The following is a 27,456-nucleotide window of genomic DNA, read 5'->3' as shown; positions in this document are numbered from 1 at the left end:
ATCAGAGTAAAGGAAATGTGTCTGAAAGATAAAAAAAATTATCTTAAAAAAAGGTACAGGTCATGTATATTTTGGCAAGATAAGAATCATGATCCACTGTTCAACCTGAGTGAAAACTTTGGTGTGTGACAGAAGAAGACAGTTCCTCTTTTTCTGAAAACAATAAAATGTGTCACAGGTTTCACACTTCACAGAAATGTTTCTTTTTTTTTTTTTCCAAGAGGTAACAGCATTTACAGTTCCTTCTAACATCACCACAGACAGGGTGAATAGGTCCTTTTCAGGACCATGCTGTTGTGCATACATATTCACAAAGTGTGGACACTAATTCCATAGAAAAAAAAAACATTTAGAAAAAACTTGCAGCTGACCAGCCGCCGTGGCGAAGTGGTTAGCGTCGCGGATTGACAGCTTGGAGGACGCGGGTTCGAATCCCAGCGGAGGTGGGTTTTCCGGCCCGTGGCCGGCTCCTACCCAGAGTTGAGTGTGCTGTGGGCTTAAATGGGGAGACTGGGACCACACAGTCGAGTGTCATCCACTTCAAGGATGCGTCTTTGGGTGTGTTGCTCTAATTACCTGACCAACACTGCAAGTGTCTGTATCTCTCGGGCCTGGTTAACGCTGGGATATCATTATGAGAGGAAGCGTAGAGTACAGCCTTGTCATGCAGTCCCAAACCAAAATGGACCTCCATAGCAACATCGTCATCATTATCGTCATCCTCCTCCTCCTTCATCGTCATCAATATAAACAAAATAGTCTCAAAGTCTGTGGCTTTTCATGCCCTGCTCTCATGGTGACCTCAGTTTCGATACCCCTCCACTTCTGTGCTTGGGGTGAGTCCTGTCAATGTCATCAGTATCAGCGGATTCGTGGGGGGCTGTTGTTTGAGGGACGTGGTGGCGGTCTCCACTCTGGGAGAGACGCTCACTCAGTCTGGCTCCGCGACTAAACCATTATTGTCATTAGTAGGGGGCTTAGTAGGTGGTGTCCTAAGAACGTAAAATTAGAACAGGCACCACTGAACACCACCGAAGTGACTCAGCAGCAGTGCAGGGTCTCCTCTGGTGTGTGGCCTCCTGGCGACCTAACATCGATGGTTCCCTGTGGAATGCCGACGCTGGAACTGCGACGGACGAACCCGGGTGTGGCCGTGTATGGGGGAATCTAAATGAGCGGCATGGGAGTAATGCCACTGAAACGGTGCAGATGATGGGGCACCAAAAAAAAAAAAAAAAAAAAAAGCTTGCAGCTGTGGTGCACCTCCTTGCATCTTCACATGTCCTGACATCAGGCAGATTTGTAGAATCCAGGCACACATGAAGGCTGAAATGGAGGCACTGGCTGGCTTGGCCCTGGATCTGTATCGTCGTAACTCCCTGCTCCGAAATAGATATTAAACATAATAAATATAGAATAAAACAGCACTGTATATAAGAGTTTAGTCTAAACACTTCAATTCTGTCCATTCTCAAACCAACCAGTAAGGTGAGAGCACTGAAAGTTCTGAACAATGCTGTAAAAAATGCATTGCTGATATGCAAGGAACAAATAGTGAGATCCAGAAGCATAACTTTGAGCAGATTTCGTTTGCTCAACCTACTTTCTCAGACATAGCTTTCTGGGTCAGAACAGGGTAGGGTCAGATTTCGCCGCTCAGTGCTTCCAGTCTCCTCTTCAGCATCGTCATCAGGGTTCCAGTTGTCAGAAAACTCACTATCTGACATCATCTGGTCACTATCAGAGTCAGACGAACTCATGGTTGAAGAGAAATTCAGCAAAAGCAAGCACAGTGTGGAGTCTTAAAAATGAAGGAATCCAAGATGGCAGAAGTGCAATGTCGAGCAGTTCCGTTTTTTTCCGATAAATAAATCTAACACAATTTCTACTTTTTGGCTCACTTGTGTAAACAAAGTGAGTCTATGTTATAACCTGGTGTTCGGTTGTGTGTGTGTGTGTGTGTGTCCGTGGTAAACTAAAACATTGCCATTTTCTCTGGAAATACTTTGTCTGCCAAAACCAAATTTGGCTGAAACATAGTAGGAAAAATAATCTTCGCAGTCATACCAATAATAGGTTTAAGTCTCCTGAATTAGTTGTATTTCCGAATCAGTAACAGTTTATTTCGTTGATGTTCACTCCAGATTCCAAAAACCGCTGTTACCCCTTTGCAGCTTCCCAATTGTCAGTTGAGAATATACCATGACATCGTTTTTCTTGCTCGCAATTAAAAGCAAAAAAATACACATTCTGGACAGAACACATATATATATGATAATCAGTCGTGTCCGACTATGACCATCAGAACAGCAGAGGAGGCAACTGCCGTTACGACTATTTGGGCTAGAATTTGATTATAGTGGAGAATGTCTTGCCTAAGTTACATCCCCACTCTCTTGGCCAAGAGGGTTTCAGGACAGTCGGCGTTGGGATGGTTCCCAAATGTCAACCAGCCCACAAGGCTGCAGCACTAAGAGCCAGTGCAATTTTGTCTCCTAGTTCGAGAGTCATAATCTTTCACAAAAGACTAAGCTGTAAATGATTACCCATTGACTGGAGAAACCATTGATAATACAGCTCTCACTTTGTTGTTGGCCCAAATGTAAACTTATGTCAATACAGTGACACTAACTACATTATTGACGTGTTTACTGCATATGAATATTCTAAAGTGGACACTGAATTAACTAGAATGAACGGAAAAGAAAATTTGAATCAGCCGTTTCACTGCTTTGTCTACACAGCACTGGTCAGTGCAGATCTTGACAAAACATGTTGCAAAGCCTGACGTGAAGACGTCTCCTTTAATGCTGAATTAAAAGAATTTCTTGAATACACGTCAACATGTTTTCTGCATATTAACATTTTAAAGTGGATACTGAATTAACTAGAATGACAGAAAAAAGAAATTGAATGGAAGGTGTAGTTTCTCAGCGAGTGGAAAGAGAAAGCTTGTCGATCATGGATCTCCAGCTGCAGATCTATAAATACGGACATATATTGCAGTGTTTTTGAGGCATTGGGAACATCTCCTTTACCTCAGACTTGAAAGAAAAAATTTAAATACCTGAGATATACCAAAATAACATGATTTAAACTGCATTATGACTTCAAATGCCGCTGTCAATTTATTCCGCTAAATGAACATGTTCAAACAATTATTTTTGAACGTCACCATTGAACCCGTGTTTGTGTGGTGGGTAAAACCACTCATTCTCGAGCCAACATCCATGGTTCGAATCTGCATTGAAGCCTTTTTTTTTCTTTTCTTTTTTCTGCAAAGCTGTGTATAATTATAATAATGAATAGAAAACACATTTCAACAAACTAATTTTTTATTTTTATAAGTTTTTTTGTTTTGTTTTTTCCTTTAAGTTTGTGTCACAAGTGAGTCTTGAAGGCCTTGCCTTTCTTCTTTTGTTAATTTAGTCTTGACAGAACTCTAGTGATACTGAAAATTAGTTCTAATTACACGAGACAAGAAAATAGTAAATTGTGTCTGAAATATATTTCGGAATTTTCCATCATAATTTCTAGTATGAAATTTAAGAGAGCAAATTGGGAGGAGCTTATCAACAACAAAAAACATTTTTTTATTTCTTTCACACAAACATGCAGACAGAAATAGGAAAGTTGCAACCAGACATAACAGTCCATTCAAAAAAGAATGAACAGTTCACTTGCTACTTTCTGTTGCAACACTTCAATAACCTGTGTCTGATTTTGCTGCAGCTGACTTACTGTGTGTACATTATGTGCAGATCCAGGACCCAGAGACAGCTGCCAAGATAGATGCCTTTGTGGACAGAGTGAAAGCATTCCTTCAGCTGGAGACTTCTTTTGACATTGTAAGTCCATTGGTATTGTCTTTGGATTGAGTTTGTTTGTATTAATTTCTTTCTGCCTTCTCCCACTGAGTGCTTGCAAGTGTATTTTGCATTCATGTAAGGAGTCCTTATGTACAACGTAAAGTAACTGTTATTGTTGGGGGAGGGGGGCGGGGGGGGGTTGCCCTGAAAAGTTGAAAAAATTCAAAAACTAGGAGAAGGTTTAGTCCCCAGAATACAGTAACAAGAGAGTTAATTTCCATGGACAGTACTGTTCACCCACCTTAAAGATATATGTACTTTGAACATACTGTTTTGTGTGTGTGTGTTTTCAGGAAGTGGACGATCCCTCTGGCAACAGCTTTGTGGAAAACCTATATCCTTTGTCTGTCATAAATATTACATGAGAAATTTATATTATTGTTATGTTATCATTATTTTTTCCCAACATGATGATAAATTATTCTGGGTATTGTTTCTTTGTTGGCATTGTTTCTGTATTTTTCAGTGTGTATTTGCATATTTATGTGTGCTTATATGGTTGTGCATATGAGCATGTCCTGCAGCATGTGTGTGTGTGTGTTTGTGTGTGTGTGTGTGTGTGTGTTTGCATGCGCATGTATGCTTGAAGGAATTTCGTTACGTAAATTACTTGAAGGCTGTTTTATCCTTATAAGTAAACATATTGTATTTGATGTTTTCTGACACTTATTGACGTAACATTGTCATTCAAAAATTGAAGAAAGGAGAAATGTTCCTTGACAGTAGACACTGTGGCACCCAGCCCTGATCACCAGATGGCTATTTCACATTACTCACGAACACACAAGCAGGACATTGAAGTGGGCATTTTTGTGGAGGTAAGAAATAAATCTGTGATTGTTAAAGATTATGATGATGATCTATTCTTTTGAGAGCCACTCACATGGAAGACATTCTGCAGCTGTTGAACTTGAAATCAGTTCTGATGCACACGCATGCATGCACACACACACACACACACACACACACACACACACACACACACACACACACACACACACACACACACACACACACACACACACACACACACACACACACACACACACACACTCACACACACACACACACCCCACACCATATATGCAGTAAACACACATACACACTCACACACACACACAGACACACCACATCACACTATACCAAACCACATATGCAGTACACACACTCACACACTGCGCGTGCATGCATGCATGCACGCACACCACACCACACCACATACGCAGTACACACTCACTCACACACACACCACATCACACCACACCACACCACACCACACCACATATGCAGTACACACACTGAAACATGCACGCATGCACACGTACCACATCAGACCACACCACACCACATATGCAACACACACACATACTCGCACACACACACCACATCACACTACACCACGCCACATGTGCAGTACACACTCACACACTGCGCACACACGCATGCACACCACATATGCAATACACACATGCACGCGCGCACACACACACACACACACACACACACACGCACACACACACCACATCAAACCACACCACACACACAGTACACACTCACTCTCTCTCTCTCTCTCTCTCTCTCTCTCTCTCTCTCTCTCTCTCTCTCTCTCTCTCTCACACACACACACACACACACACACACACACACACACAACACACGTGTATGTATGATAACGCACAGACACACACGTGTCATGCAGACTCACACACACACACACACACACACACACACACACACACACACACACACACTCATGTTTATGTATGATAATGCACAGACACACACACATCATACCCATAGTGCACACACACACACACACGCACACACACACACACACACACATGTTTATGTATGATAACACACAGACACACACACACATCATACACACAGCACACACACACACACACACACACACACACACATGTTTATGTATGATAACACACAGACACACACGTATCGTGCAGACTGATGGTGATGGTTTGGCTGTGACACAGGGTGCTGAAGAAGAGATAGAGGGGGAGAGCAAGGTGGGTACCAAGGAGGAGAACTTTGACACCACCAATGAAGTGTTGCACTTCCAGACCAACTGTCCTCACTGCAACACACCGTGTGAGACAAACATGAAGCTCGTCAGTATCCTTTTCACTGACCACCTCCATCAGATTGATCCTTAGATTTTTTTTTTTTTTTAAATCTTAAACTCTTCACTATATGATTCTCATGTCCTGATGTTGATTTTCTTTCCAATACAACGTCGACTTAATGATTCAAATTAGTCTTGGAATAGTATCTGTGCATCCTATATGATGGTGGTAATGAGTGGTAATGAGCTGACACAGTTTTCAAACACCTGACATTTCACTTTTCAGCTGTTTCATGTAAAACAGTTATGGGTTTTACTTGAAGTAAGTCCTGATAATTTGGAAAAAAAACTGGCTGCTTTATGAAAATAAAAGTGCTGATCAGATCTTGGAAGCAGCATGAGCAAAGAACCACTTTTGGAAATGATATTCACAGATGCTGTGATGGCTTTTAATAACAAATGTAAACAGTGTGTGTGCTAGAGTTGAGTGTGCTATGGGCTCGAATGGGAAGACTGGGACACACAGTCAAGTATCACCCACTTCACAGGTGTGTCTTTGGGTGTGTTTTAATTTCCTGACCAGGATTGCAAATGTCTGTTTCTCGGGCCTGGTTGACTTCAGGATATCATTATGACTGGAAGCATAGAGTACAGCCTTGTCATGTCGTCCCAAACCTAAATGGACCTCCATAGCAGCATTGTCATCATCATCATCATCATCATCATCCTACTTCTTCATTATCAATATTAAAAAAGTCCCAAATTATGCCCTACTCTCATGATGACCCCTCTACTTCCATGCTTGGGGTGAGTTCTGTCAAGGACTTCAATGTTGACAGATTCATGGAGTACTGTCTTTGGAGGGACATATTAGGGAGGGTGTGCAGGCCCACTTTCGTCGGGGACTTTTCGTCGTTTGCAGTACAAGAAGTTGGTCATATGACGTCATGGACAGCCCACCACCGCAACTAGCTTTTTTAGGTTTGCACTGCCTTTCTCCTGACAACTTTTTGACAGAGTTTGATCACATCATTTTGTTTGCACAGACTGAACCAAACAACAAAAACTATGTCGTCAAAAAGGTCTCTAGAACTCAAGACATATACAGCATTTTAAAAGAAAGTGGCATGGTAAGTTTATTACTAGTGAAAAAAAAAGATAGAAAAAATATTATGGATTCCTCCGATCGAGATCTGGGTTATACAAATGACAGAAGGCAGATCACTTAATCGGCTTGGAACCTTTGCCTTGAAACAGAATATATATAATAGATCCTGTCAACAGTTGTCCAGTACAACAGTTTCCCCTTCCCTCAGTTTCACAAAGACAAAAAAAAATATGTGTGCTGTGGATAAAATGCTGCTTCAAACTGATATTTGGTGTGTCAAATCTCTCCAAAGTTGAAGCCGGATGAGGCTGTGTTGAATTTTAAATAGATCAGTTTGAATATTAAACTTGCTAAAATACTCACCGAAATAGTTAAATCCTTTCGTCAGAACAGGCAATTTCGACAACAAAATTTTAGCCTTTCGCTGACCAAGAAAAACCGGCAATGGAGACACGCATGCGCACACGGTTCTCACTAAAAACGACCAGGGAGTCCCAACAAAAATCTGACAAAAATGGGCATGCTCACCCTCCCTAGTGGTGGGTCTCCACTTTGATGGGGACGTTCATTCAGTCTGGCTCCACAATTGTATTTCTCTTTTTTTTGTTTATCACAACAGATTTCTCTGTGTGAAATTCGGGCTGCTCTCGCCAGGGAGAGCGTGTTGCTATACAACAGTGCCACCCATTTTTTTTGTATTTTTTCCTGCGTGCAGTTTTATTTGTTTTTCCTATCGAAGTGGATTTTTCTACAGAATTTTGCCAGGAACAACCCTTTTGTTGCTGTGGGTTCTTTTACGTGCGCTAAGTGCATGCTGCACACGGGACCTCGGTTTATCGTCTCATCCGAATGACTAGCGTCCAGACCACCACTCAAGGACTAGTGGAGGGGGAGAAAATATCGACGGCTGAGTCGTGATTCGAACCAGCGCACTCAGATTCTCTCGCTTCCTAGGCGGACGCGTTACCTCTAGGCCATCACTCCACTATAGATATATAGATATATATAGATACAGATATATAGAGCTGGGCTATAAGCAACAAAGACAAGTAGCTGAAGCCGACATTATATTGCCAACAGCTGATGACAGATAGGTAAGAGAAGTCACAGTGACCACTGTCAGTCAATGTGAACTGGTCATTGTCAGATCCAAAGGAAGCCAGGAACACTGTGCTCACATTCTTCTGTTTTCTGCTGGATTTCTGCCATGAAAAAGCACCATTTCAGTCCCTTTAAACACATGCACACGCACGCACACACACGCGCACACATGCACACACACGCACACACACATGCACACACACACACCACTTTGTTTTACCAATAGCCTTGATTCTTGCATGAAGAAAAGTAAAAGTGTATAGTTAAGCATTAACCTGAAATTGGGTTTGGCAAAATTGATGAATATTGGAGTGAAATTTGCTGATTATTTCATGCAGTACCAACAAAGATGTTATTCACACAGATGGTGTGTGAAGAAGGAACAACTGAGGACACACCATAAGGTGATATTTGCATGCAAAAAATTGACGTGACATGAAATTTACATGCCAATTTTTATTTGAAACCATGATGCCAGAATAATTAGAGCAAGCACTATGTGTCACAAATGAGATAATTTTGAATGCAGTCCTGTTTCTGTGGAAGAGGAAATGTGAAACAAAAAGAAAGCACCAGCTTAAGGTGAACAGCATTTTGAAGCTCAGACAGCAGCAGGGTGTTTATAATAGCCAGATTTAGGAGCTTGGCTTTGATGGAGTTTTTAAAAAATGCAAGCAGCTTATAAGGGAGCAGTTTGATCAAGTACTGGACCTCATCAGCCAAGAAAGAATCTGTCCAAACATTGGTTCAATTCGCAGAATCAAAAGTTTTGATTGCTCGTGTGAAAGAAAATTTTCACAGTGAAGTTTTTATGAATTTTGAGAGGATTGAGTCTACGAATTTAAGCAATGACAAAAAGATTGATGCACTTTTTTTGTTCAGTGCAAACTTTGCTTGCAAATTTCACATGGATTTTTCAGGTCTGTGGAATTTTACCTTTTGACTTGAACTCCTAGTGTGATATGTTTTGTAGAATTGTGGAATATCCCTGCTGTCTGTCGCAGGCAAGACTCTGGCCAGAGTGCTACTCAACCGTCTCATAGCGCACCTTGAGCAAGGTCTCCTACCAGAGAGCCAGTGTGGCTTCCGGAAAGAATGCGGGACTATCGACATGGTGTTTGCTGCCAGGCAGCTCCAGGAGAAGTGTCAGGAACAGAACGCCGTGATGGAATAGCATTCTGAACTTTAATATAAGTTTGAAAATATTGCACTTTGAGCTTGTCATATGATGCATTTAACACAAAGATTAATTTTCAGGATTGCCTTGGTTTTCCAAAAATGATGCATTATCAGACCATTTGTCACCACTGAGACCCGCCTGATAAAAGGCATTTGTTTTCATTGCCAGAAAGACTGGGCAGTTGCAATGTTATTCCTTACATTGTGTCAGACATTCCCTTTTTCAAAGAGGTGGTGATCATGGCAACCAACTGTGAAGCTTGTGGTCACCGTGACAATGAGGTTAAAAGTGGGGGTGGTATAGAGGAAAGGGGACGGAAGATCACTATCAGGATTGACAACCGTGAGGACATGTCCCGAGATGTGTTGAAGGTTGGTAGTGTTTGCATGGAACTGTTCATCCATATGTATAGTGTGTGTGTGTTCGTATATCCTTGAAATGTACATATGTGTCTTTCTATTGGCTGTCAGAGTAGTTTTCCATGTTTTCTGTTTGCCTGCATGGTCATTCAAAATGATTACTATTTGTATATAAACATGCTCCGATTTGATGTGCATGTGAGATTTCTTGTGAAAATGTGTGCATGTTATTTTCTCAATTTAGTTATATTAGACCAAAACAGACAAAAAAACAACAACAACAAATTTGTGTATGTGTACATGCATGGGAAGGAGCATGAAGAGACTGGGATTCGAACCAAGACCCTCACAGACACTGTGTTGACAGTTAAGCATCTTAACCATTCTGCTACCTTCCTCCTATTTTAAACATCCCAAATATTGTATAAAGCATGATAAATATAATGATAACATGATTGGACATAGGTACATAACAAGTGGACTTTGATTCAAACATTAACCAGTTATGAAACAGCCTATAAGACATCAGCTGACATCCTACATTGTTGCCATAGTGCCTATAAGACATCCACTGACTTCCTGCGTATGTTCCAGTTTTTCCTTCATTGGAGTTTGGTTCAGTTCACGTAAACAGACTGAACAGTTAGTTTGATGTGTCTGGATTATAAAAGTACTATTTAAATGAACATACATCAGGTAGAAGACCCCTGCCTACTTAGTAATGATTTGCTGACTGGACCACGTGGAACCCAGGTGGAAAGAGGCTTGCATCATAAACAAAAAAGGCACTGAAAACTGTGTCCAGTAAAGGAGGCGGTTACAGTCAGCAGGCTTACACAGATCTGGAAGCTGATTGTGGACAGCTGTAGCGATGGAGAAGGATCTCTCTTGTCTGATAATTGATTTGAACACAAAAGTGATTGACAATGACAGTGATAAAACTGACAGCTCATTTGATGGTAATTCAGTCCATCTGTCCAATCAGATAGCGTTTTTGAACAGGTGGCATTGACTGACAGAATATGTGCAGCGAGGATTGGAAGAAGGGGAGGAGAGGGAGAGGAGTGATGTAAGACAATAGGTCGAATGCCAGCCAGAGGGTGTGAAGTGGGTGTGGCAGTTGGATACCAGTTTGCTTACATTTCAATGCAGACTGCAGGAAATCAACAACCGCCAATGCTCCACGATTTTCACGAAATGCAGGGTTGAACCTGCACTGGATGTAAAACTCGTGCTTTTGTTTTTAACGCCTTTTGTCACTGAATCAGATGGTTGGTTGACTTGTTTGAAGAGGTGGCGGGCCGGATGCACAGCAGACACTTTAATTGGCCCATATGCAACCTGAAGGGAGTAAATGTCATTAAAGAACTTTACCCTCTCACTTGCGAAAGCTCTTATCTGTCAAAAAGCTTGCCAGCTCAGTTTCTAAGACCATGATTGACCTTTTACGTTGACTATACCCATGTATGTCATTGTTGGGACAGGGATTCATTTCCATGTCTACACGAGCTGTGATTTGTTTTTATAAACTTATGGCCTGTTTTAATTTCTGCTACAGGTATAATCTGCCAATAGGCACACTATTTCTAGCTGTATTTTGTTTCTTTTCTTTATGGATGTCATTATGCAGATTTGGAAATCAACTTTTTTTGTTATACAAAAATCATCTGGAATTTAAACGCCTGAACAGTTATCTGCGGTCAACATGACTGGGGAAAAAAAGCCCAGATGCAGAATCTACATTCATTTTCCTTCACAAAAACATTTACATTCTGTCTGTATCTCCCATAATTTTTGCACTAGAGTTGGGTTGTTGTTTTTTTTTTTAATTCATTACGCCTGAATCCTCAAAATTCCCTGGCAAGGGGAGAGCACTCTTTTTTTTCTTCTTTTTTTTTGGACAAAATTCTCTGGCACTCATCCAGTTAAGAACTTTGTCAAAGTAACAAATAATTATTTGAAACATCTTATAAGGACAAAAAAGAGTTTAGTGGAGATTAAGTGAGTTTTTGACAAACCAATTGTCTTGTTCTTGGGCACTTGATAGACATTTACTGCTAAGTTGATCACAGGGCACTTTTATTATACACATGACTTGTAGGTGTGTGTGTGTGTGTGTGTGAGTGATGCTACCCAGTAATCATTTGATGTTCAATCTGACATGGCATTACTTCAAAGGTTAAAACTATACCATGAAGAATGTTCTAAAACAGTATGTTCTTTTGCAGGACAAAAAGGCATTAATGGAGTTGTGGAAATGTTTAAATCATTTAATAGTAATATGATTAGAACACTCTGACAATGCTATGTGGTGTCTCTAATTCTGACAGTCACCAGCATATTCATTCAGTGCAAGACCAACAATGTTTTTGTGATTTCATGGACTTTAAGTTAAATCAGGCGATGGTGTGGTACTATCAGTGATTGTCACTAACTGAAAATCTCACATACCAATGTACTGAAAATTTAATGAAATAAATAAGTAACATAGGAGATAACTCGTCATTGAAATATTCTGACTTTTCCCTGGTTTGCATTCACTTTGTTGACAAAAATAGTGGTAGCTTTAGCCTGGGGAATCTCTCTAGATTCTATTCATAGCTAGAAACCCCATCTACGTCATGAAGCAGTCCTTTATTTGAATGTTTTGGTTGGGTCACTGTCCCAGTGTTTACCTGACTTCTCTCCTCGCTCGCTCAACAAAATGTCGGACTGACGCCGTGCTCAAGACATGCGAATGTGACGAAGTAATTCTGATGCTCAGAAAGGATTGAAGCGTAAATTCGAAGGAGAAGACAGTGATGAACATTTATAGGACGATCTGATAGAAAATAAAGGGAGCAATCAAGAGAGTGGCCAAGGTGCGACTGTCAGTGAGTGATCATGATGCTGGCTGTACAGATGTTAGCAGACAACAGAACATGACCAAATTATTAGCAGGACACAGTGTGAGTGATATTCTTGGCACTCAGCCAGCGCGGTCTGATGAGAACTGGATCAAGTGACCATGTGAGAGGGGTGAAGAGGAGGGGGGTGGAGACGGAGGGGGCGTGGCCTCACATCCATCTTATCACTTGGAGAAGTCACAATGTATTGTGTATCTATCTCTTTAAAAAAAACAACATATATATATATATCTTGTGGTTGTTCTAGTATGATTCTGTGTTTGCAGATACCCATTTGTCCAGAAAATATGATATTTTTGTGCAAATTACCTGACTAATGTTTGTAATGAACAAGTTGAAAATGTGACAAAAAACAAAACACTGATTTCAAAACAACAGCATGTCACTAAAAATATATAAAATGGGAAAACAGCATGTGTTTTGTATTCTTTATTCATTTACCTTTCAGAAAATACATACTTTTATGGGTCTTTCTCCAGTAACAAAGAGCACAGAATTTTTGGAAAATTTATACCTTTTTTTTTTTTTTTAGAAAAACCCTGGCAAACACATTTCACTTAAATTTTATTTTCCTGGCAGCGAAAGGGTTAAACAGATTCATCAAGCAATATGATGACAAAATGCTCACAAAACAAATGTTAAAGTTTTTCTTTCACAGTCACACGTTATGTGTTAAACAGTGTTACATGGATATCAGAACATTCAAGCCAGATTGAATTGCATGTCCTTATGACAGACTAGCTGACTATCAAATTAGCATAATTTTTTCTCGTGCTCATTTTGAATTGAACATGTTAAACGTTTGTTGACAACCTGTCCAAAGGGAAAAGAAGTGCAGTTCTACTTATCATGCTCAGTAGGAAGGAAATGCTTGCGTGCGCACACGCACACGCACATACACACACACAAACACACACAGACAGATATATGTGTGTGTGTGTGTGTGTGTGTTATTTTTATTTTTTAAATGAATGAAATCTGTCTTGATTAAAGAAGAATAGGACAGGACTATTTTATACCAGAGAAGTACTGGAGAAAGACTGATAACTCAAGCACTTTTCACTGTGTGTATGAAATGATAAATTAAGACTTGAATCAAATCTGAAAACAATTTATGTACAGGTCAGTTGCGAGCAGTAGAAAGCAGCACAAAAACATCACAGGGTTGCTTTGAATTATTTTATTAATAATACAGCAAGGGTGGTGTTCAGGAATAAAAAAAATATTTAACAGAAATGAAAGTAGTTTTTCAATAATTAACGATTTCTTCACTTTGATCCTCATGATGGCTTTTTTGATATTATCCTGCAGAGTGAGACATCGATCATCCGTATTCCAGAGCTGGACTTTGAGACAGAAATGGGGACACTTGGGGGAAAGTTCACCACTGTTGAGGGGCTGTTGGAGGACATCAAAAGGCAGGTATGGTACTGTTGATGGTATGAGTGTCTGTGTGTGTTGTTTCTTCAGTCAGTACAATTTTATGTGTGCATAGTGAACCCAGACCTGGCCATGCAAAACATAGTTGTGGCCTGTCCGGCTGCCCAGGTCCATGAAAACATGCATAATAGACCCGAAAAGAGTTCAGTTGGAGCTGCCTGCCCACATGTTTCCTTGGAAATGCAACTACAAAATGATGTGTCGCACTTTCCCAAAATTCATTATCTACAGCATTCATGAGCTGTATGTCTTTGGTTTGACAGTTAATGAGGAAAGAATTATCTGTGGAAAGTTTATTAAATGCCATGTGGTATGAAGCACCAATTGTCCTGTTCCCCAGCCTCAAAAAGTTTCCCAATCCATTGTAAATTCAAATAGTTTTAAAATCAATAATGTTAATTATATTTAACACCCCCCTCTCAAGTTCAGCCTCTAAAACTTTTCTTTTAACTTTTTAAAAGGCCTTTTTATTATTAAACATTTATAAAAAAAACAAAAAAAAAAACAATATTGCTTTTGCTTTATTCAGAACTGTGTGCAGAAGTTAAATTGATTGCATAAAAATTATAATGGATACTTATATAGCACACTATCTGCTCTAGGTGCTTTACAAAAACGCTTTTGTTAACGTAAAACATTATATCTATGTTACAAGTTTCAAGTTTCAAGTTTTAATTATCCTTTCAGTCCTATTGGAGTATGGAGGATTACTGCAAAATACTCTTTTCGTGCCCATAACAAACATTTCCAAATACACAACAATGTCACATAAAAGTTGAGAAAACACAAATGTCTTTTAACTCCAAAAGTATAACTAGGCAACATTTGCAAATCTAATCATCTTACTTACAGCTAAAATGACTTTTTTGCCTCCTTTGAGCATATTACAAAAATTAAAAACCGATTTTGGAGACAAATATTTTTTAGGAACATATGTATTTCGTAACTGATCATAATTGGGACATTCCATTATAAAATGAAACTCATCACCAATCACAGACATGTTACAAACCTTACAAAACCGTAACTCTCGTGGTATGCCTTTGTGTCTCCCTGTTTCTATTTCCAGCTTATGATTACTACTTCGAAATCTGAAGAAGCTGATAACATAATTAGCAGGCATTTGACTTATATATTTTTCTCTACCAAATCCACTTTTGAAATTTCGATAAAACAAACATTTACTACTCGCCTCTAGAGCATGTCTCCATAGATTTTGAAAACTATCTCTCAAAGCAATGTTGACATTCTTGCAGAAAGATTCCCTCTCCAAGAAGAATTGACCATCCCAAACACAGTCATACCCTGCTTCTATTAAAATTTGCCTGATACAACTCATCCATTTTGAAGAATAAATACCATTTCGATATAAGTCAAGTAATATCAAATATATTTTCCCAGAATATTTTTATGTGTTTGATATTACTAAGCTGGTCCAAAATCGAACTGATCTCATTTTCACTAACACACTAATTGGATAAATACCAGTTTCTCCATAAACAATTTGGGTCATAGTATTTCTGTTCAGTTTGAACAGGCGTTTCAAAAATTTCAATTCTAATTTTTCAAGTATATCTACATTTTCATAACCCCATATTTCTGCACCATACAACAAAATAGGAACAATCATAGACTGGTACATGTCCAAAATGATCACTCACTCACTCACTCATTCCCTTGACTGCTGGGGTCGTTGGGGGGACATGAGGAAGATGTCATAGCTCGCCACGCCGTTCTGTTGGCAGCTGTCGTGAGGAGATCTGGCATCGTCATTTTGGTCCATTCCTTGACGTTGTCAAACCAGCTTTTTTTCTGCCGCCCCCGTCTGCGCCCTCCCTCTACAGTCCCTTGCAGGATGGTTTTGGAGAGGGTGTTATGTCGTATGACATGACCAAACCATGCCATCTTCCGTCGTTTGACAGTCGCCAGCAGTGGTTCTTGGGGCCCAACAAGGTTACTGACCAGGTTCCGCACATAGTCATTGGTCTTGTGCTCCTTGTAGGAGATGTGTAGTAGTCTCCTCAAGCACTTGGTTTCGAATGCTTGGATTCTTCTTTCTCTTTCTGCCATCAGTGTCCATGTCTCACATCCATATAAGAGGATGGAGACCACCAGTGACTTGTAGAGCAGGAATTTTGTGTGGAATCTGATGTTACTCTTCCATACCCTGTTCAGTCTGGCCATCGCTGCCGTTGCAGAATTAATCCTATTTCGGATTTCTGCTGTGCAGGTGCCGTCTTTGGACAGGGTTGCTCCCAGGTACTTGAAGCTGGTCACTTCTTCTAAGGGCTCACCATTCATGGTTATGTTGGCACTGATGTTAGTTGTGCTGTTGACCATGACCTTTGACTTCTCTGTGCTGACCTCCATGCCGTAAGCATTTGCTCTTGTAGTGAGTCTGTTTGTTAGGTCCTGGAGCTCGGTGTTAGTGCCCCCCATGAGGTCGATGTCGTCTGCGAATCGCAGATTGCAGACTGGCCTACCGCCAATGGTGATGGAGGTGTGGTGGTCTTCAAGGGCCTCCTGCATAATTCTCTCCAGAAAGATGTTGAAAAGTATTGGGGATAATAGGCATCCTTGCCTGACTCTGACTGTGGTCCGAAAGAACTGTCCTTGTTGATTGTTGAGGAGCACTGCGCTGCTGGAATGTTCGTAGAGGGCCTGGATGACTTGAATGAGCCCTTCATCAATGTTGAAGCCTCTCAGTACTTGCCAGAGGCCGCTGTGCCACACCCGATCGAATGCCTTCTTGAAGTCGATGAAGTTGTGAAAGATGTCCTTTTGGTGTTGTAGATGTTTTTCATGAGGACTCGACAGTTGAATATTTGTTCGACAGTGCTCCTCCCTTTTCTAAAGCCTGCTTGTTCTTCTGATAGCAGCTCCTCAGCCTTGGATTTCAATCGGTTGAGGATGATGCGGAGCATGACTTTGCTTGGGTGGCTAATTAGACTTATAGTCCTGTAATTTTGACACTGCTTGAGGTTGCCCTTCTTGGGTAGAGGGATCACCAGCGATTGGGTCCATTCTGTTGGCCACTTCTTTTCTGTCCAGATCTTCTGACATAGCATTGATAGTGCTTCTGTGGTCTCCTTTCCTCCGTACTTCAAAAGCTCAGATGGGACGTTGTCCACTCCTGGGGATTTCTCTGGCTTCAGACTCTGTATTGCAGCCTCAACCTCCTCCTTCAATACTTGGAGATTTTCCTCACAGTCTGTGGATCGTGGGTTGTCCTGCAATATAGATGAGTCTGGATTGAGCTGGTAGTTGTAGAGGCCGTCACAGTATTCTGTCCACCTCTTCAGGACTTCTTCGCTATCTGTCAGTAGCTTGCCATCCTTATCTTCGATGACAGCTGATCTTGGCTGGCTAGTCTTGGTGAGGGTCTTGAGGGTGCTATAGGCCCTTTTGCTGTTCCCTGCTTCCATGCCTTTCTCAACTTCTTCACACTGCTCCTCTATCCAGTTTTCTTTGGCTGCCTTCATCTTCGTCCTGACTTCTCTGTTCACCTGTTGGTGCTTCGTCCTGGCTTCATTACTAGAGTGTTTCTTTTTCCTTAGTTCTCGCCGCTTGTCGCACAGATCTAGGACCTCATTTGTCACCCATGGTTGGATCCTTTTTCGCTTTTTTCCCACAACTTGTTCAGCTGTTGTAGTTAGCACCTCTTTGATGTTGTTAGCAAGGGTGTCTACGTCGATGTCCATTAAGTTGAGGGCTGCGAACTTCCCGCCTACTTGAGCCTGGAACACATCCGTGATTTCGGGGTCCTTCAGCTTTTCTAGGTCAAAGCGGATACGGGGATTCCATGGACAACGCTTGCACTTCAGCTTGAGCTTGAAGGTTGCCAAGACAAGATCATGATCGCTGCCGATATCAGCTCCTGGGAACGTCCTTGTGTTGGCTTTGTTGATACTAGACTTGTAGCGTCTAGAATGATATGTAAAGGTAAATCTTGATTTCTGGCCGACTGAAGTAACGAAAACATAGCTTTTTGGCCCTGTTCATAAATCATTTTTTTAGCTTTATAAAAAGTTCCGTTTCTACTAAATTCGATGCCAAGATATTTAAAAGAATCGACAACATCCAAACATGCATCACCAAACTTAAAAACAGGCTTTAGCTTGTTTGTAGAATTAAATATCATCACTTTAGTTTTCTTTACATTGACCACTAGTTTCCATTCTAAACAATATTTGTGAAAAACATTGAGGGACTGCTGTAATCCTTCTTTCGTCTCTGAAAGTAAAATTGTGTCATCTGCATACAACAGTACAAATAATCGCATGTAATTATCTAACTCTGAAATGTTAACATTCAATAAAAGATCAACAGATGGACTCTTATGCTCAGTCAAATACAACTCTAAATCATTGAGATACAGAGAAAAAAGCAAAGGCGAGAGATTTTCTCCTTGTCGTACACCCTTACAAATGCTAAAGAAATCAGATTTTTCACCATTTAAAAACACACATGACTTAATTCTATCATACATGTTCATTATGACACGTAAAACTTTACCATTCACGCCTTCATGAACAAGTTTTTGCCATTACCCACTTCTCGAAACTGAATCAAAGGCTTTTTTAAAATCAACAAAAGCACAGTAAAGTTTCTTCTTTTTCATGGAGAAAATATCAATAAGTGGTTTCAAAACAAACATTTGATCTAATGTAGAATGGGACTGTCTAAATCCTGCTTGGGCTCCTGAAAGTATATTGTTTGTATTGATATAATCAGTCAGTCTAGCATTTAACACTGTAGTGAATAGTTTTCCAACACAGCTGAGCAAAGTTATCCCCCTATAATTATCACAGTCAAGCGTATCACCTTTGCCTTTATACAATGGCAATATCAAGCCGGATACCCATTTTTTCTGGTACAACACCTTCGTCCAGTATCTTGTTAAATAATTTACAGTATGTTTCTGTCAGCAAAGGAACGCTGTTGATGATATATTCATTACGAATCATGTCTTCACTGGCACTTTTGCCTTTCTTCAGTCTTTTGATGGCTGAAGTAATTTCATCTTCAGTAATACATGCATTTAAAATATCATCATTATCCTCTAAATTGATAATGTGCATTGCCGTTGTACTGTCAATATGTTCATTATCATTAACGTTAAGGTTGTTGAAATGGTGAAACATGTCTTCTAAGTTTATGGGACATGATGTTTTCTTTTTCTTTTTAATTCTATTCCATAGTTCTCTTGAATTGCTTTTGCATAAACTTCGTTACGGATTTGTAACTTTTGCTGACTCTTTCGAGCGTGTCTCTATTTTTACTAGAATTTCTTTTTTTTACTTTGTGTTTAGCTTTAAAATATTCTGATCGGCTTCGTTTGCATGTGGAATCAAACCAGCTGCGACTATCTCTGTGTTTTGTCTTAGAAGTACGAATTTGATATGTCCCGAGAGTATCTTTTGCCGTCTGAATCAGAATGTTTGTGAGTTTATCATTTATGACGTCAATATCATCAGCATCGATTGCGTCATTTAAGTGTGTAAGCTCAGCGTTGGACAAATTTTCTTGAAAAGAAGCAGCCTTTTCGTGTTCCCATTTTCGTATTATTTCATTCTGACCTGTTAAATTTGATGTGGCACATTTTTTATGACACGGTATGACAGCCGTATCAGTATGATTTTTATGGTTCAATATGTGACTCTCAGTAGCCAGAGACAAGATCAACGGGCTGTGTACATCAGATAATAAAGCATCAAAAGGGGAAATAGTAAAATCTGTTATTTTTGTGAACAAAAAGGGGGATCCAATCATGTGGTGGTGGTGGTGTGTCCATCGAGATCGATGATGACCATCGTTGTCATCCAGATGGGGGATGGGGGGAGGGTGGTGGTGTGGTGGGGGGAAGGATGCTCATGAATCTATCTGTGAGTGCGCAGATGGCTGAATAGTCCAATCTGCGCACGAAATGTTCGCTGACAGTTGGGGCAGACAAAGACAGGCATATCATTGTCAGGGAGCTTGTTTGCCCGTGACTTTCTGGCCTGCCTCTTCTCAACAGCTGCAGCAGTCCTGTTGGCCTCGCACAACCTGGCGCCTTTGTGCACAGCAGCGCGCCATTTGTCACGGTCCACTGCAGATTCCTCTCATGAGTCAGGGTTGATATCAAACGCTTTCAGAGAGACTTTCAGAGTATCTCTGAAGCGCTTCTTCTGACCTCCGTGTGATCTCTTCCCTTGTTGCAGCTCGCCATAGAAGAGCCTTTTGGGCAGCCAATCAATCATGTAGTCAACCACAGTACAGCCATTACTAGTAAACATTCCGATTCCGTCATCTCTCCCTGCTCTTCCATTAAGAATATACAATGAAGACGATTTACACAAGTCAATCAATCTATACCCATAGTTGTTTGGTCGACGATTATCTTGATTATGTCTACACTTAATTGGATATAACTGCTCATCTAAAACATTGATCAAATCATGGAATGGACCTTTACTGTCACTCTGATGTTGATCAATAAAATCTTTCAAATTTTTTGTATAAGCATTAAAGTCACCTGCTAACAGAATATAACAATCATATTTACTTTGTATATCAAAGAGCATGTTTTCAGCATCATCAAACATATCAACACTACTATACACTGATCCTTCAGGAGGGATGTAAACCACTCCAACACACACATCTTTATCATATCCCGTTAAAGATGATTTTATCATGAACCATGTTGAGTTGCTGTCTTTGTTTGGTAGAGTGGTAATATAATTACAATATTTCTTTTTGTATGCAAAAGCAACACCACCCCAAAGTTGGTACGATGAACATTTTCGACTGAAAACATGTATTGTATACCCAAGTTCATAGAAAACATTTTCAAGGAATGAGTGATCTTGCTTGTCTGTTTTTGCTTCTGTTAATAAGATAACATCAAACTGACTAATGTGTTTAACAAATTCACTATGTTTTAACCTACTTCGCAACCCACAAACATTGAGTGATACAAAGCTTATGTTATGTCTTTCACCAGCTGAGCTTTTTGAATAGTTCACAGAAGAATCATGTAAAGCAGAACAACAATCACGTGAATTAAAACAATCAACAAAACTGTCAGGTAACAAATTTTGACCGTTTTCTGAAAGAAAACTGCATTGCCCTCCGTCGCACGCCTATCCCACAACATGCTGAAGACCCAAAGTTTCAAAGTCTACACTGTCCACATCAAGGTGGAACAGGTCATCAGGGTTGTCAATCAGGACGACCTTGGCGTTTGTAGTTTGGCCCGGCGTCGTCTTGAGGACACAGCGGATCCGACCGTCATGCGTTGTCGACACCCTGTCAACTGCCTCGTTGCGCTTTGCCACGTATAGCAGTCTGGAGCGGAGAGGAGTCAGGTCGTCGTTGATGAAGACTTTCTTGAACTCCTGGGTCTCTTTCAGGGCACGTCGCTTCTCCATCAGCGTCGCCTTTGTCCGCCGAGACACAAATTTCACCAGCACAGGTCGGCCAGCGGGAGCGTTGCCACAGGAAACAGAGGAGTTGTGGCTGTTGGTCTTCCTCTGGCCAGACCTGTGGACAACAGCTATTCCACTGGGCTTGATGGTACAGCCCGCAGCCTGGAAGACTTTACTGACTTCCTCCTCCAGGTCCTCGTTGTCTTGTTCTGGAATGCCGATGATTTTAACGTTCTCTCGTCGGCTGTATTGTTCTTGTTTGTCTACTTTGTACTGAAGAAGGTTTTGCTTTTTCAACACCTCAACGTCTTGATTAAACTGTTTGGTGACAGCATCGACAATAGTTAATAAAATGTTCTTTAGACTTTGTTCCAAAATAATTTTTAACAATGCGACAACAACGGGACGAGCAGCTCTGCGACACGATTAGCAATTGCGTCATTGTCAAAATCGTCACTGGACTTTTTACAACCTTTCTTCCCCTTCCCCTTGCCACCCTTTGCACTATTTATCTTGTTAAACACACAATCCTCCAGAGTGTCACGAAAACCAAAGCTTTCATTGTTGAGTGCATCTTCAATGAGTTTTTCCATTGGAATGATACCGGCTGACGTGGAAGGTTTCTGTGAAAAAGAAGAAGAAGATGATGATGATGACGATGGTCTGTGAGTAGGCGCCATTTGCACACTGTAGTTTAGGTCTGCTGTGATTTTTTTTTTCTACAACCTCCTTTTAAACACTGGCTAAATCAAATCAAATCAAATCAAACCCAAAGTTCATGTTATGCAATTGTTTATGTTTCTGACCTGAGCTGGCATTAAAACAGATTAACAAAACTGCATGATAGAACAAATAAATGCGGCAATAAGTGCAGATTAACTGACGGCTGACATCTTGAACAATCTGTTTTAAAAAAAAACAAAACCCGGTCACATACCCCTTGATGTCGACCACGTTTCACACAACTATATGATATCCATGGTCATTTCACATTTAGAAGTAATATTATACGAAAAAATAATTGAATAAACCGCACAGTTTCGCAAAAAGACTTTTAACAGAAGAGAGATGTACGAGGCGGTCTCATCAGGTGGGCGTAGAAATACACACACCAAAATGTGACCACACACACACACACACACACACACACACACACACTGCATACATACATTTTAACATACATGTGTATCTAACAGCTACCCTAACACATACGCACACATAGGCAGGCACAAACTTACATAAACACACGCACACACAATACACATTCATACACATGCATGTAGTTATGTACACATACATATGTATACACACATAGTCAAGCACACCTAACGAAAAGGAAGTGGACCTGCCACAATTGAACGTATTGCTGAGGGAAAAGGTGAGTTTTGAGACGAGATTTAAAAGATGCGAGGGAATCAGAATGACAGAGGTTATCAGGGAGCTTGTTCCACGTCTTTGGCGATTGAAAAGAAAACAATCTGTGTCCATAGGTCTTATTTCTGACGTGAGGTATCCTGAGAAGTCGAGTATCAGAGGAAGAATGGAGCTGGAGAGACGGGGTATAGATATGGATGAGTTCAGAAAGATACTTGGGGCCAGATCTGTTGACTGCAGAAAAGGTCAGAGTGGATAGCTTATAGTCTATTCGATCAGAAACAGGCAACCAGTGGAGAGACTGAAGGAGAGGAGAAACATGGTCAAATTTAGAAGCTGTGCAAATGAGTCTGGCAGCGTTATTCTGAATTTGTTGGAGTCTGTCTAACAGATATTTGGGAAGGCCGGCCAAAAGAGAGTTGCAGTAATCCAATCTTGAGAGAACCAGAGAGCATACAAGTGTCTTGGTTGCATCGGTTGAGAGATAGTGGCGGATAGAGCTGATTCTACGCAGTTCCAAATAGGCAACTTTACAGATATTCGAAATGTGCTGTTGGAAGGAAAGAGACTGGTCCAGGATTACACCAAGACTGCGAACAGAGGGAGAAAGTGAAACAGGTGTGCTGTTGATCAGAACAGAGTCAGGAAAGGAAGGATGTTGACGAAACTTCTTTGGGCAGGTTATCATAAATTCAGTCTTATCATCATTTAATTGCAGCTTGTTGAGAGTCATCCAGTCCTTTAGGCCAGCAATGCACTCCTGTGTTTGAGTCACCAGTGCATCAAATTCAGCTATGGAAGCCGACTAATAAAGTTGTGTGTCATCAGCAAACCTCTCATGCGACATCGCATGATGACTGATGACATTGACACAGGAGCCGCATACAGCATGAAAAGAACAGGACCTAGGATGGACCCTTGTGGGACACCATATTTCAAGGCAGATACTCCAGAGTATCTACCATTTACACACACTTTCTGTGTACGATCTGACAGGTAAGACGTGATCCATGCTAGTGCAGTGTCACGAATACCAAAGGAAGTTTAAAGTCTGTTCAAGAGGATAGAGTGGTCGATAGTGTCAAAAGCTGCTGACAAATCTAAGAGAGCGAGAACAGATATCTTATCCTCATCAAATCCCGAAAGCAAATCATTCACTATTCTAAGAAGGGCTGTTTCGCAACTATGACCACGTCTATAAGCTGACTGGTGGGAATTAAGTAAACCATTCTGTTCCAGATGAGCTAAGAGCTGAGACAATATGATCTTTTCTAGCAGTTTTGATAAACAAATGACAGATTAGAGACAGGTCAATAATTTTTCAAACAATTATGATCCAAAGATGGTTTCTTGATGAGTGGACGTACAACAGCAGATTTGAAGCTTTCAGGGAAACAACCAGACAGTAAGGAAGAATTGATGACATGAGTAATATGTGGCAGTAGAACATCAATACATTCAACCAACTAAGAAGACGGGACAGGGTCAAGCTCACAGGATTTCGGACAAGCGCTCAGACACACTTTCTTCACAAAATCTTCAGTAACCGGTTGGAAACAATGTAAAACAGGACCACTGTACACGCGTTCTTGAACGGGTGAAGAAGGAGACACAACAGAGTCAAGCTTCTCATGAATGCATGATATTTTGCTGGTGAAGAAGTCAGAAAACTTTTGATGGAGTTCCTGCACCAAAAATGTTGTAGGGAGAGGAGTGTTTTTCATTTTACCAAGTAGATTGTTCGTAGCATTGAAAATCTGTTTGGCTGTGGTGCATGCAAGGATTTTAGAAGAGTAGAACTTTGACTTTGCCCTGTCAACAATGTTTGTTACACTATTCCTGGCTGTCTGAAAAATGTCCCTACTGATGGTCAGACAAGTGGCACGCCAGTGCCTCTCAGCTCTCCTTCTGGTCCCATGGTGTTGTACCAAGGCGACAGGGGACAATTGGAGATCAGGCGCCGAGTTGACAGGGCATGCCTGTCGAGTGCAGTGCGTAGGACAGTGGATAGCTGGTCAGCAGTCGGCTGAAAGGGATAATAGTCAGCAGGTCAGCTTTAAATAAGTCTGAGTCAATTGAGGTCAGTGTGCGCACCTCCCTATACACACGGGGCGTGGGAGGTTTGGTGAGGTTCAGATGACATGTCACACTGTGATGGTCGGAGGACAGGGTGTGATCAACGGTGGTAGACTTCAAGAGGCAGTCCTCATTTCTGTGCAACACCCAGTCGACGATGTGACCACGATTGTGTGTAGGCTCGGTTACAGACTGGTTAAGATCGAACAAACTGACAGTTTCAAGTAATTTAGAGGTATAAAACTGTGTGGGTGAATCAAAATGAAAATTAAAGTCACTGACAATAAGTAGGGAGCCTGGTAAACTATTAGCATATTCTAAAAAGTCCGGAAACTGTTCTATGAACATTGTATCAGAAAGTTTATTTTTCTTGTTTGGTGGCGGACAGTAAAGGCAGAACACATTGAGGTGGGAATGTGGCAGCAACAGTGAAAGCTGGGCCAGTTCAAAGGAGGCATGGTTGAAAGGGAAGGCAGTTGTGTACGTTGTGTGTAGGAGCAGCCTGTCTGACACAATGAAGGCGATTCCTCCCCTGCAAGTTGTAACACGAGGGAAGGAGGTGGTAGTGTAGCCAGGGGGAGCGAGATCTCGACACTTAGCTTCATCCCCAGTACTGCGAAGCCAAGTTTCTGTGATACACAGGATGTCGAGGCTGATTGAAAGCAGATGTTCGTTGATCGCTGAGCGTTTGAGGTGAGGACCAACTGACTGGGCATTGAACAGACCTAGAGAAATGTGAGTTGAGCGGTGGGAGGGAAAGCAGGACAGAGGTACACGAATATGGTTATTAAAGTTGATGCATTTAACAGTATGGTCAGTGGAAGTTACACGTCCAGTACCACACACAACAGCTATCTTCCTCTGCTTGCGACGTCCTGCACGATGAGTGCAAACACAGGGGAGGTGACAACCTACACCCACACCTCTGATGGCGTCGATGACAGAAGGGTCAAGTGCTGCAGGAGGCACGGACAGGAGTTGGTCCCATGTGTAAGACACACGGGGAGAATGAACATCAAGCGAGGGCCTGTGGTAGAGGTCAGCTTCAGGAACACGCGGAGCGGGCTGTGCGTGCGAAAGGGGATGGTGAAGAAATGGCGTGCTCTGACAAGCAAGAATACTTGCCAGGTTACACAGAAAACATGTCCAAATAACTAAGTTCTGGTGGCAGAATCGCACAAAACAAGCACCAGCGTATACTCCACTCCATCATAAAGTACATATACATCTTTTACGTCAACGCACAATCACATTCCAACACAACTGACGAAAGAAATGAGAGCTAGGACTATGCTGCCTGTCAGGCATAGCCCTTGCTTCCAGTATTGCATGACATATACAAAATGACTTATTAGGAATGATTTAATGGCAACGACTTGCCCTGTTATGTTTAGATCACAATTATTCCAGTCTTGTATCAAATTCAAATGATCAGTCATACTTTTCCTCTTTTTGCCTTGCCATTCTGTTTGTTTAAAAATGTATTCCAAGTATATTTGTTTACAGTTGCAAAGGGGAGATTTTTCTCTTTGGGTGCCCATTTTTATGCTTTCGTCTTTTGTACACTTGATTTTAATCCAGAAAAAGTTTGAAACAGATTGAAGATTGCAACAAATTTTTCATTTCCTCTTTGTTTTTCAAGAATAAGGTTGTGACATCCACTAGTTGTTTTGGCCTGTATTCAACGGACTTGATCCCATCATGTCTTTATCTGACTTGATCCCATCATGTCTTTATCAGACTTGATCCCATCATGTCTTTATCAGACTTGATCTTGTCATGTCTGACTTGATCCCATCATGTCTTTATCGGACTTGATCCTGTCATGTCTGACTTGATCCCATCATGTCTTTATCGGACTTGATCCCATCATGTCTTTATCTGACTTGATCCCATCATGTCTTTATCGGACTTGATCCCATCATGTCTTTATCGGACTTGATCCCATCATGTCTTTATCGGACTTGATCCTGTCATGTCTGACTTGATCCCATCATGTCTTTATCAGACTTGATCCCATCATGTCTTTATCAGACTTGATCTTGTCATGTCTGACTTGATCCCATCATGTCTTTATCGGACTTGATCCTGTCATGTCTGACTTGATCCCATCATGTCTTTATCAGACTTGATCCTGTCATGTCTGACTTGATCCCATCATGTCTTTATCGGACTTGATCCCATCATGTCTTTATCTGACTTGATCTTGTCATGTCTGACTTGATCCCATCATGTCTTTATCAGACTTGATCCTGTCATGTCTGACTTGATCCCATCATGTCTTTATCAGACTTGATCCCATCATGTCTTTATCAGACTTGATCCCATCATGTCTTTATTGGACTTGATCCCATCATGTCTTTATCAGACTTGATCCCATCATGTCTTTATCTGACTTGATCCCATCATGTCTTTATCTGACTTGATCCCATCATGTCTTTATCAGACTTGATCTTGTCATGTCTGACTTGAACCACTCATGTCTTTATCTGACTTGATCCCATCATGTCTTTATCTGACTTGATCCCATCATGTCTTTATCAGACTT

General features: G+C 41.0%; 1 protein-coding gene and 1 long non-coding RNA gene across 2 annotated transcripts in view; both read left to right on the top strand.

The window, feature by feature from the left end:
* LOC143291417 (zinc finger protein ZPR1-like) overlaps window positions 1-27,456 on the top strand; it is a 65,762-nt gene that overhangs the window by 22,377 nt on the left and 15,929 nt on the right. Inside the window, exons 6-11 of the mRNA XM_076601257.1 lie at window positions 3,762-3,848; window positions 4,163-4,212; window positions 4,570-4,687; window positions 5,864-6,002; window positions 9,552-9,712; window positions 13,918-14,028. Of these exons, the coding sequence (XP_076457372.1) occupies window positions 3,762-3,848; window positions 4,163-4,212; window positions 4,570-4,687; window positions 5,864-6,002; window positions 9,552-9,712; window positions 13,918-14,028 (666 nt within the window). The remainder of the gene's footprint in view (window positions 1-3,761; window positions 3,849-4,162; window positions 4,213-4,569; window positions 4,688-5,863; window positions 6,003-9,551; window positions 9,713-13,917; window positions 14,029-27,456) is intronic.
* Window positions 6,016-9,544, top strand: LOC143291693 (uncharacterized). The gene is made up of 2 exons (XR_013056563.1): window positions 6,016-6,933; window positions 9,166-9,544. It is a non-coding gene; the product is annotated as an uncharacterized LOC143291693 (long non-coding RNA).

This window comes from Babylonia areolata, chromosome 17 (genome assembly GCF_041734735.1).
Source record: "Babylonia areolata isolate BAREFJ2019XMU chromosome 17, ASM4173473v1, whole genome shotgun sequence".
Lineage (NCBI taxonomy): Eukaryota > Metazoa > Mollusca > Gastropoda > Neogastropoda > Buccinidae > Babylonia > Babylonia areolata.
This window is presented reverse-complemented; position numbering and strand designations above follow the sequence as displayed.